Source organism: Spermophilus citellus (assembly GCF_964194105.1).
Source record: "Spermophilus citellus genome assembly, chromosome: 9".
Lineage (NCBI taxonomy): Eukaryota > Metazoa > Chordata > Mammalia > Rodentia > Sciuridae > Spermophilus > Spermophilus citellus.
Genome location: NC_138191.1, coordinates 132,798,221 through 132,810,208, shown reverse-complemented (window position 1 = coordinate 132,810,208; position 11,988 = coordinate 132,798,221). Strand labels below are relative to the sequence as shown.

General features: G+C 46.1%; 1 protein-coding gene across 1 annotated transcript; it reads left to right on the top strand.

The window, feature by feature from the left end:
- RBP7 (retinol binding protein 7) lies at positions 1 to 8,184 on the top strand. The gene is made up of 4 exons (XM_081307425.1): positions 1 to 208; positions 6,178 to 6,356; positions 6,560 to 6,661; positions 7,945 to 8,184. Exons 1-4 carry the CDS (start codon positions 136 to 138, stop codon positions 7,993 to 7,995), a joined length of 405 nt encoding a protein of 134 aa, XP_081163551.1. The 5' UTR covers positions 1 to 135; the 3' UTR covers positions 7,996 to 8,184.
- Positions 8,185 to 11,988: the final 3,804 nt, after the last annotated feature.

Sequence of the window (11,988 nt, the reverse complement as noted above, 5' to 3'; positions counted from 1 at the left end):
AGAGGGGCAGCTCGGCGCTGCGGGCGGTCCAGCTCCTCCCACGCTGCTGTCCTCTCGGCCCCGCCCCCCGCCCCATTTGGAAAGTACTGGCGGTGCAGCCCGCCGCCCGCAGGTGTTGGCCGCTGACCCCCGACCATGCCGGCTGACCTGAGTGGCACCTGGAACCTGCTCAGCAGCGACAACTTCGAGGGCTACATGCTGGCCCTAGGTAGGACGGGAGGGGCCCGCGCCATGAGGGGGACGCCGGAGGGGGCTCTGACCACCAGTCTGGAGCTCAGGGCGAAGGCGGCCGGGCCTGTCCTGTCTGTCGCCCGACCTTCCATCCCCCGTCCGTCCATCCCCGCGTCCTTCTGTCGGTCCATCCGTCCGTTCCCCTGTCCCCCTGTCCCGCTACCCGTCTTCCCGCCTGTTCTCTCGGGGCCCTAGTCCGCTGGCCCCAGGGTCCCTCTGAGCCTCGTGTGGGTCTCTCTCCTCCCTGCGGACGCCTCTCGGAACACCGGGGGCTGGGCGAGGGCCTGGCGGGAAAGGCGAGGTCCCGGCGCGTAGCCCCAGCCCCGCCACCTCGCCCCCAGCCGAGGGCGCGGCGGTCCGGCAGGTGCTGGGGGCCCGCAGGTCCGGGGCCGCGTGGGAACTCCGACAGCTTCCGACTTCCCCTCCCTCCAGGGCTCCCGCCGGGAAAGGAACCCCGAGCGTTGGGAGGCCACTTGCCGCCCACCGTGCTGTCCAGGGGCGCGACTCCCGCCCCGAGGTCAGAGTCGGTCGGCGGTGTCTGCAGGGCGGGTGCCAGGCGCTGGGACCGTTTCCGCGGTGGCAATTGCAGATCAGCTTCAAGGGGACCTGGTTTGCAAGTGCGGCGAGAGGGATGAGCCGCTGGGAAGGGAACTCGGTCTCCCGCAAGGGTGTGGAGAGGGCCCGGTGGGGCTTCTGATCCGTGACCTCGCTTCCCCAAGGGCCTTGTGAATTTGTTTCCTGCCATCTTGGCAGAGCGCCGCCCGTGGGCACTGATTCTGTCTGTCCTGTCCTTATTGTCATTTTTCAGATTTGGCGGGTTTCAGCACCTACTATGTGCCAAGCCTTTCGCCTACATGACACCGTTCCGTGTCATCCACCCCAAGCCCGTACTGGGGTTGAACCTAGGGCCTCCAGCCTCCAGCGTGGTAAGCAAGCGCTCTACCACCTAGTTACGTCTCCAGATGTCGGTGGCACTTTTTTTTTTTAGGTTTTTTTTTTTTTTTTTTTTTTTTTTTTTGCGCGGGGGGAGGGTGTACAGGGGATTGAATTTAGTGGCGCTCTTTTTATTTATTTATTTATTTTAATTTTGAGACAGGGTCTCGTTAAATTTCCAAGGGTCTCCCTTAGTTGCTGAGGCCGGCTTTGAACTTGCCATCCTCCTGCCTCAGCCGCCTCAGTAGCTCGGGTTACAGGTTCTGGTTCCTGCCCAGCCAGATCTGATAGTCTTAAGTATGTCTAAAGTACAACCACAGATCTCTTAGCATTTTATACAATAGCTGAAATCCAGCATTAAAACCTATTGCCAATTCCCAGTAAGATGGGAAGGAAATGATTAGGCACACCCTGTTATTTGTTTGGCAAACACTCTACCTTCCGTGTGTACAGAATGGACTCTACAGTTCACTTGTTTTCCCCTGGGTGAATAAGTGGTCGAGGCCAGATGAGACTCTGGTCTTCTTATTATTTAATGTAGGGCTGCTTCCTCGTAGATGACTACATTCATGAGCATAAGAAGCACACTGCTCTTTGAATTATTAAGTTGTCAATGAGACAACTAGTAGAATGTAAATACTGCAAAACCTAATGTCCCTGCTTGTGTATATTCTAATGCCAACATAAGCAGAAATATTCAGACTTCATGAAAACATCTGCTTCTGAAGATGGCAAACTAATGTACTTGTACTGACTCTCCCATTGAAGACAGCTGAATTAAGCTAGATCAAATATAGAATATATACTTCTTTTTTATTATTATTTTTTAGTTTTAGGTGGACACAATATCTTTATTTTTTTTTTAATTTTATGTGGTGCTGAGAATCAAACCCTGTGCCTCATGCATGCTAGGTGAGTGCACTACCACTTGAACCACATCCCCAGCCCCAGAATATATACTTCTTAGGGAACATCAGAAAGCTACCAAAATAATAATCACCAGGCTGAAGTCTGGGAGAGAACTGGACTACAGGAGGTGAACCCATCACTTAGGATGGCTCTTATCTTCAGGGTGTTTGCAAGACTAAGCCAGAATTTGGGGAGCTTCATGGGATAGGGGACAAAAGCTGGAGTCTTGAGTGAGCCAAGGGTAGAGACCCTGTAATTGCTCTACTTTGGGCTGGGACTTGGAAAAGCTGCACCAGAGGAGTAAAAAAGCATCTGGAAGTAAATGCTTCTTGAACAGACTGGAGCTTAGTTTTGTGTCATCTTGGTGGTCCAGAACAGTCTCAAGACCTGAGCTTGTGTTAAGGTGCTTCCAGATAATTAGGGTTCTTAGATAGCTGTAAAACAAGACATACTAACAAACAAACAAACAAACAAAATTCTCTTTAAAGTAATTAAAAATTCTGCAAGATCTTAAATTGTTTCCATAAATACCTTCTCAAATACAGTGTCCATTGAATAAAGTTAATCAAACACATTGGGAGATAAGATCCCAATAGAAACAACAAACAAGTCAGGCATGCACCTGTAATCTCAGCTACTTGGGAGGCTGAGGCAGAAGGATCACAAGTTCAAGGTCAGCCTCAGCAACTTAGTAAAACCCTGTCTCAAAATAAAAAACAAAAAAGGACTGGGGATGTGGCTCGTTGGTATAGCACCCTGAGTTCCATCCCCAGTTCCACAAAAATAAATAAATATAGCAAGACTGTTTCACTTACACAGTAGTGTTGATGAAAAGTCAGTAATAGATATTTTAAATTTGGCATTTGGCTTGTCATATTAATACTAGGATAAGTATTTTAAAGTACACTCTCAATGCCTAAACATGATTGAAAACCAATAAGCCTGGATCATTCACATCTCAAGCTAAAAGCGGAGTTCTAGGTAAAAACAAAATACTAAACAAAAATCCAAAAAAAAACCAAAAAGCAAAGCATTTTCTTAAGGACATTTATTTATACTCTCATCGTGGGCAGAAATGAATGAGGCTAACAAGTTGCCAAGGGAGCCTTGCTCAGTCTTGGCCACATTTTCTAGATGTGAAATGGAAGTGGGAGGCACTTGGCCTTGGGGAGCCGGCTAGCCTCTTTGCAGGGCAGTCCATTCCCGACAAAAACAAATCTTTTAGGTGAACATATGGAAGTGGGATCCACTCTAGGATCAAACTGCCTGCAACAAGGCATTTAAGTCTCTGAAATAAAAATTCCAGGGACTTTGTTTTAATAATAGGGTTAATCCCTCCCCCCACCCCAGCCTGACAGGTGAGAACCACGTGACTTTAGCTCAGGGCTATGTTCCTGCTGAGGACCAGGCATCTAAACTGTGGCTTTCTGCCACTTAGATCATGTCACCTACTCTAAACACTCCTAGGCTCCCTTCTCACTGGGTCTAACTGTGGGTCAAATTCTCATTAAGTTTCGGAGGTTGACCTTGAATTTGGGATCCTCCTGCCTCAGCTGCCTGAGTCACTGGGATCACAGGTGTACAAAACTGCTCCTGGCGAGCTTATTAAAGACTTCTCAGTATGCAAATTACATTCATGAGCACAAAAGGTTTACTTTTTGTTTTGTTTTGTTTGTTCATCTGTTTGGTGTGAGGATGAACCTTGGGCATTGCGCATGTGCTCTACCTCTGAGTCCCCGTCTCAAGGGGCAAAAGGCGCGACATCTGCAGTTAAAGGGGAGAAACAAAGAATGTTCACGCACTTCTGCCTTTGTCAGTGCTTATTCACTCAAATCACTCAATACAATTTCACTCTATAGGTTCTTTTTTTTTTTAAGATTTTTTTAAAGAGGGAGAGAGAGAGAGAGAGAGAATTTTTTTAATATTTATTTTTTAGTTTTCCGCGGACACAACATCTTTGTTGGTATGTGGTGCTGAGGATCGAACCCGGCCGCACGCATGCCAGGCGAGCGCGATACCGCTTGAGCCACATCCCCAGCCTCCTCTATAGGTTCTTAATCAAAGAAATGACAATCCTTAATGCTAGGCACTGCATTAATTTGAGATTAATTGTAAGCACTGCAAACACAATTATGACAGGCTCAAGACAGACATTCCCTCTGCATGTTAAGTTCAAGTGTCAGATCAAAACTCTCAAGCCTGGGCTGGGGTTGTGGCTCAGTGGTAGAGGGCTCAGCTAGCAGCATGCGTGAGACACTGGGTTGGATCCTCAGCACCACATAAAAATAAAATAAAGATATTGTGTCCACCTAAAACTAAAAAATAAATATTAAAAAAAAAAAGTCTCAAGGGCTGCGGATGTGGCTCAAGCGGTAGCGCGCTCGCCTGGCATGCGTGCAGCCCGGGTTCGATCCTCAGCACCACAGACAAACAAAGATGTTGTGTCCGCCGATAACTAAAAAATATTAAAATTCTCTCTCTCTCTCTCTTTCTCTCTCTCTCTCTCTCTCTCTAAAAAAAAAATAAATAAGAGTAGCTGCTCTTTAAAAAAAAAAAAAGTCTCAAGCCTTAGGCTTTAAGTTTAGCAGATGCACATTCACTCAGACTGTGGTGATCAGGTCAGGAACCAAGGCAGGCTTCTCCTGGGTGACACTGATGGCTGACACTCAGGCCTAAGGCAGCCATAGGGAGAAGCTGTGACTCTCACCAGGGTCAAGATGTGGCTGTAGGGGCTGGGGATGTGGCTCAAGCGGTAGCGCGCTCGCCTGGCATGCGTGCGGCCCGGGTTCGATCCTCAGCACCACATACAAACAAAGATGTTGTGTCCGCCGAGAACTAAAAAATAAATATTAAAAATTCTCTCTCTCTCTCTCTCTCTCTCTCTCTCTCTCTCTCTCTCTCTCTCTCCCCCCTCTCTCACTCTCTCTTAAAAAAAAAAAAAAAAAAAAAAAGCTGTGGCTGTAGAGTTTTAGCGTGGTGAGGACCACGCAGAGGTTTAGACAGATGAGAAGAGTTGGGATGTCAATCCAGGTCCTCATCAGGTTTTCCAGTTTGTATGCATCGGTAACAGCTGGCTGAATATCTGTTCATTTGCTCTATTATTTATACTAAATTTTGAGGTCTTTGACCACCTTTCAATCCTTATCAGCTGCCACTGGATTTCTCAGTGACATCATTTACCCTGGGTTAACACTTCTGGTCTGGTGGTCCCCACCCTGATCTTTTCACCTTTCCCTCTTATTGGGCCGGAACAGCCTGCCAGAGGCTTTACTCTGAGTTTATCAGGGTGGGGAGAAGTGACTTGTTTGTGTCTGTGGGCCACACCGGAGGGCTTTCTTAGGCGTGCCTGATGAGACTGCAGGTTTCAAACTGGAATTTTTAAAATGGAGTTGCTTAGACTCAGGCCTAAGGCCATCCTTACAGTCCCTGAACTTGAATGAGCTAGGCAAGGGATCAACCACCAAGCCACACCCCAGCCGTCTTGCCATTTTAATTTGAAGTATAAATATATGGAGCAGAAAATGCCAGAGTTGAGGGGTGCAGTGGCGCACGCCTGTAAGCCCAGCGGCTCAGGAGGTTTGAGACAGGAGGATTGTGAGTTCAAAGCCAGCCTCAGCAAAAGTGAGGTGCTAAAGCAACTCAGTGAGACCCTGTCTCTAAATAAAATACAAAATAGGGCTGGGGATGTGGCTCAGCGGTGGAGTGCCCCTGAGTTCAATCCCCAGTACCCACCCCTCCCCACTCCCCCAAAAAAGAAGACACCAGAGTTGTTGAGATTAAGGCTGGGTTGAGCCCTGTCCCCTTGTCAGTTTATCGGAAGATTCACAGAACTGTTTCTGCCACACCCAGCTTCAGATGTATTACCTAAGGCCCAGCCCAAACTAATGACCCTCCTGAAAGCCCTTCAAACCATTTTTATGAGTCTCTTGGTGGAGATTTCGTGGGGTAGCTTTTTCTATAGATCCAGTTTGGGCAGCAGAAGATATTGAAGTTGTAAAGACACTAGAGCAATCATATGCAACAATTTGGGGGACAACTACCAAATCCTTAGCTTTTGTATCTCAAGTGAATGTTCAGACTTTTTTAAATGTATATATTTTTCAGGTATTGACTTTGCCACTCGTAAGATAGCAAAATTGCTAAAGCCACAGAAAGTGATCGAACAAAATGGGGATTCCTTTGCCATCCACACATACAGTAGCCTAAGGAACTACCTCGTTAAATTCAAAGTCGGAGAAGAATTTGATGAAGATAACAAAGGACTGGATAACAGAAAATGCAAGGTAAGTGGCGTGGAGCATAGCACAGTGGTAGAGGGCCTGGGTTTGATCTCCAGCAGCACACCCCCAAAAAACAAACGAGGTAAAAATTAAAGTGATAACATAGACTCTTGATTTTGCAAGGTTAACTTGGCACACGAGTCTACTTAGTAATATTTGAGGATCCTGCTGGAACAAACCGACATTTTCTTTCCTTCCTCACATAGAGCTTGGTTACCTGGGATCATGACAGACTCACTTGTGTACAGAATGGGGAGAAGAACAACAGAGGTTGGACCCACTGGATCGAAGGAGACAAGCTCCACCTGGTACCTGACATATTTTGCCCTTAGTTTTAATGAAGTCATGCAATATTAAAAGAAATGTTAAGCAGGAAACCTTGACCAGTAATCCTACTCTCCCAACTCAACTGTTTTTTGAATTTTCAAATTACCTTCCTTCTCTATCAGAATAGTCTGCCTTTTTATTTAATAAAAAAATAACCTTTTCCAGGTCTTTAAATCGTTTTCCCATTGAATGGACCATATATTTATTGAATACATCTAGTGGTCATAGGCAAGATCATTTTGTCCTTTTAAATCAAACACTCCACAGAATATGAATTCAAAATATTAAGCTTTCTCAGTTGAATTCAAAATGTTAAACTTACTAAGTTTCAAGCTCCACATCGAAGTGATCAGTTTTGGTGACTTTACTATTATTAATATTTATAAAGACTTTCTAGGCAACTTTCAAGGAACTCTCAAATAGCTTTATAAATGTTAATTAGATTTTCTAAGGTCCCTTAAAGTTGCTGAATTATTGAGTACCCTTTAACCAACAGGCAGGGAGATTTAGACAGATTAAAATGATTTGTCCAAAGTCTCTCAACAACAAGAGGGGGCGGTAATGGTAGAAGTCCACAGGTCCTGCATTTTGGGCACAAATAACCAAACTGATAGGCATGTGTGCTATTTAAAGATCATCTTGAGGTACCCCTGAAGAGAGGAGGGAAGCCCCTCACCCATACTGCTCTATGCATCTCTCCCGTGTTCTTTATCATGAACACATAATCACAAGTGCTCGGGGCTGGAGTGGTGGCTCAGTGGTAGAGTGCATGCCTAGCATTCGCGAGACACTGGGTTTGAACCTCAGCACCACATAAAAACAAACTAATGTTTCCACCTAAAATTAAAGATACATAAATAAATAAATATTTTTAAAAAACAAACAAACAAGTGCTCTTCTGGGTTCTGTGAGCCATTCTGCTGACCTATCGAGCCAGAGGAGGTGGATCATGGGAATCCCCAACTTAAAGCTGGTTAATCAGAAGCACAAGTGGCCCTCTTAAGATAGGACTGAGCCCTTCACCTTGGGGTCTGTGCTGACTGTGGGAGGTAGCATCAGAACTGAACTGGACTGTTGAACACCCAGGTGATGTCAGAGAGCTGTAGAAGTAGGGTTGGAAAGACACCACACATTTGGTGTCAGGAGGAAAGAACCCTGCTTATTTGATGTCAGAGTGTTGAGCGTCAAAACAGACTATATGCCAACTACTTCTCTTCTTTTTTTTTTTTTTTTACTTCTCTTCTTCCTTTCCTCCCTGTCTCAGGAAATGTTCTGTGAAGGTCAAGTGTGTAAACAGACTTTCCAGAGAGCCTGACCATACCCAGCAGCAGGGCCCACCTTCAGCTGCAGCTCAATGGCGAGTGACATTGCAGAATGAACCTTGTTCACCTGTCCTGGCATGGTGATGGGGACTTGTGCTGGAGAGACATCATGCAGCCTATACACCAGAAGCCATTTGGATTGTGGGAAAGCTGCACAGCTTCAATAAACTTCTCCAATCGACTCTGATATTTTTCTTTTAAAGTTAGCATGGCCTATTGTTTAAAGAATCACTTGAAAGCTGTCTTGGTGCACAAGGTACACACCAGTGGTACATACTGTGTGTTATGGCTTCAATCTCTGGGTTTAGGGGCACAGTATTCAGTTCATAACTGAAGATGTGGAGGAGTAAGTCAGTAATAGGACCAAGTATAGATTTAGGGACACAATTGGGCGGAACAGGGCAATAGGGTGCAAATCCCTGAAGTCTAAGGCTTCAAAGGATTTTTTTTTTTTCAGATACTGGGGATTGAGCCCTGGGGTGCTCTACTATTGAGCTAGATCCACAGCCCTTTTTATTTATTTTGAGACAGGTTCTCCCCAGGTTGTGGGGGGTTGGCCTCAAACTTCTTATCCTGCTTCAGCCTCCCAAGAGGCTGAGATTACAGGTGTGCACCACTGTGCCTGGCTTAAACCTTGCAATTTGTCCCTGGAAATATCCAAATAGGATTTTTTATTTTTATACAAAGGATTGAACCCAGCTGTGCTTAACCACTGAGCCACATCCCCAGCCCTTTTTACTTTTTATTTTGAGACAGGGTCTCATTAAATTGCTTAGTGCCTTGCTAAATTACTGAGCCTGGCTTTGAACTTGTCATTCTCCTGTCTCAGATTTCGGAGCCTCTGGGATTACAGGCTTGCGTCAAAACGTTTCTTTATTAAAAAATTTACGCATTCCAGCAGCCCACACAACAAAGGGGAAGCTTATTATGATTTTAGCCTTCATCCTTCTCCCCCTGCACATAGCTCTTGCTTTCAGGCATTTTTTTTTTTTTAAAGAGAGAGTGAGAGAGGAGAGAGAGAGAGAGAGAATTTTTAATGTTTATTTTTTAGTTCTCCGCGGACACAACATCTTTGTTGGTATGTGGTGCTGAGGATCGAACCCGGGCCGCACGCATGCCAGGCGAGCGCGCTACCGCTTGAGCCACATCCCCAGCCCAAGGCATTTTTAATTTATTTTTATTCTTTAATTAAATTTCCTTTATGTTTTTGCGATGCTGGAGATCGAATCAAGCATTGTTAAAAAAAAAATTTTAAAAAAAGATTTTTAAGTGCTGGAAATGAAGCAGAAAAACGTGGCTTCATAATTGCAACAGCCTCTTCCTCTGCTCCAAGGTCAAGGCTGGCACGCAGCTCCCCAGCCGCTTGGGCTCGGGTTCTGCAGGCGGAGGGAGCCCTTGCGGCTGCGCGGTGTCGGGGTGCGGAGGGTGGCGGGGTCGCATTCTACGCAGCGCAGCGGGATCGCGGGGCTCCTTCAGTCCCTAAATTAGAGATGGTCCAGCCAGCCGTGCGCCCTCGCGGCCCGGCAGAGGGAATGATAATAACAGAGCAATAACAGGAGAAAAATGTATGGAATTAGAAAGGAGAATTCTACCTGCCTGGGGACCCGGCTTCTGGAAGAGACCCGGGAGAACTCCGTGCCCCAGACCGGGAAGGGGCTGCCAAGCCGAGGTCGGGGGCCACCCAGAGCCATTGCTGGTAGCAAAGGGTGGCCAGGGACCCTGTGTAGGGCCCTCGGGGAAGGGAGGGCTTTTTTTTTTTTTTTTTTTTTTTTGGCACCAAGGATTAAACCCCCGGCCCCCCCCCCCACCATTAGGCTGCATCCCGAATCCTTTTTTAAAAAATATTTGTTGTTGTTGTTGTTGTGAATGGACCTTTATTTTATTTATTTATATGCGGTATCAAGAATCAAACCCAGGGCCTCACCCAGGCTAGGCGAGCCACAACCTCAGCTCCTCTCCCGTACTCTTTACTTCTCATTTTGATAGAGGATCTAGCTAAATTGCCCAGGCTGACTGCTGGCACGGACTCCCCCCGGCCCCCAGGGCTTGGATCCAGCCCTGGTTTCTTGTTGTGCACGTCAAAGAGGCCAGCTCACAAGGCCTTGAAGGAGCTCACAAGGCCTTGAAGGATTTGTGGTGTCTGTTTTCATATTATTCAGCCTATAATGGTCATGTGGGAACGTCCTGACCTGCTTGGGTCTGATAAGGCTCCTGGTTGAAGGCTCATTATGAGTCGACATGAACCACCTGTTTTCCCCTCCTCCTTCCTCCCGCCTACTAGTGACTTTCCATTCTATCTGAAAGAAATATATAAGTATGAGCTGAGATAATAAAGACAGATTCCCCCTGGATGAAGGACCTCGGACTCCTGTGTCTTTGTTAATCCCGACGTCTCCCGCCGGACTCGGTCCATTTTGCCGGACGCGGCAGATTGGAAGTCCCACCGACCGGAAAGCGGAGGTAAGCGGACGGGACTCACCTTCCATAAGAGAAGGGGGAGAATTGGAGACCTTCCATAAGAGAAGGGGAAAAGAGACCTTCCATAAGAGAAGGGGAAAAGGGGTGCGCACCATGGGTAACTCAGCAGCTAAAGTTCGTCTGGCCAACGAACTCAGAGAGCTGTTGAACACACAAGGAACAGGAATAAAAACAAAAACTGTAACAGAATTCGTTGAAGTTATTGCCCAGGCATGTCCTTGGTTTCTGACAGGGGGATTTCTTAATAACAATGATTGGGATCAGGTCAGATGTGATTTACAAAGATTGTTAAGGGATCAAGGTCCGGAAAGTATCCCAATCGCCACTTTCTCTTTATGGAGACTGGTTAAAGATGCTTTGTTAACAGATAAAATAAAGATTAAAGAACAGCTTGCAGAATGTGAACAAGTCCTTAATCAGGTCCAGGAAGAGCAAATGGCAGAGTCCTTATCCCTTTCCCATTATTCTTTCACATCTCCTTCTTCATTCTTAGATCCACCCTAGCTGCTCTCAACCCTGCCTTCTCATCTTCCCCCTCCCTAATAGGCCCACAGAAAAGTCTTAACTGACCTTCTCCAGAATATTCACCATGGCTCATTTTAGGACTTTCTACAAAACAATCTCTACAAAAAGGTTCAATGTGGATAAATTTCCTATTTTCATATTGCCCTGCTTTATTTGGCTACTGTCTGAAAAGATCAGCACTCCAGGCGCTAGATACTCCCTTACTAGTTTTTCACAAAAATATGTAAACAAGGCCTCTGGCCTTGAGCTGGGCTTCACAGTGCTGAGTACATTTCTAAGATAAAGGAGTTACTAACTGGGCTCCATGGTAACAGCTGGCAGGAGGAGGAACTGGAAAGGGAGATAAAGGAACTGGAGGGTCGAATGAAGAAGCCAAGATTTAAAGCACCTATGGCCCCGATCGCTGTTGTGCTCCCTCCTTATAACCCCGATTGGGATGAGGACAACCCCAGAAGGCAGAGTGTACGGGGCGATCCAGAGACAGAACAAGCTGCTACCGCAGTAAGATCTTGGCCAGGCGGGGAAAAATACAGACAAAATCAAACAAAATGCAATCGGTTAGAAAACTTGGGGAACTTTTGCCCCCCAAATGGGCAGCAGACTCCATGGTAACCATGGGGTGCCTGGCCGGAAGAGCGGCTTCCTGGTCCCACCTTCCACACTTTTGCGGGCTTCCGATTGGTTCTTCCACAGTCACTCAGACAGGACTTCTAGTCCCACCTTCCAGCCACTAACCTGTACTGCTGTGTTTCAGATTTCTACCGGAGCTGCTCAGAGCCTGTATTTTTAAAAGATGCCTACCTGTAAATGCTAACGAAAAATATCTTTTTCAGACAAAATTTAATTCTACAGGTTTCTATGTTACAGACCTAAATTTAAGCTAGTTCTAAGTTAAATAACCTGACTTTTTCTTTATAGTTGTGTTACTAAATAATGTTCTATTGATGAGAGATATCAAATATGCTTCTTTATATTTTACTTTT

Excerpts from the sequence above, each read along its gene's own strand:
- RBP7 (XM_081307425.1), top strand. The coding sequence starts at position 136 with ATGCCGGCTGACCTGAGTGGCACCTGGAACCTGCTCAGCAGCGACAAC. Across the intron at positions 6,357-6,559 it reads TGGATAACAGAAAATGCAAG|AGCTTGGTTACCTGGGATCA; the intron begins GTAAGTGGCGTG and ends TTCCTCACATAG. Across the intron at positions 6,662-7,944 it reads AAGGAGACAAGCTCCACCTG|GAAATGTTCTGTGAAGGTCA; the intron begins GTACCTGACATA and ends TCCCTGTCTCAG.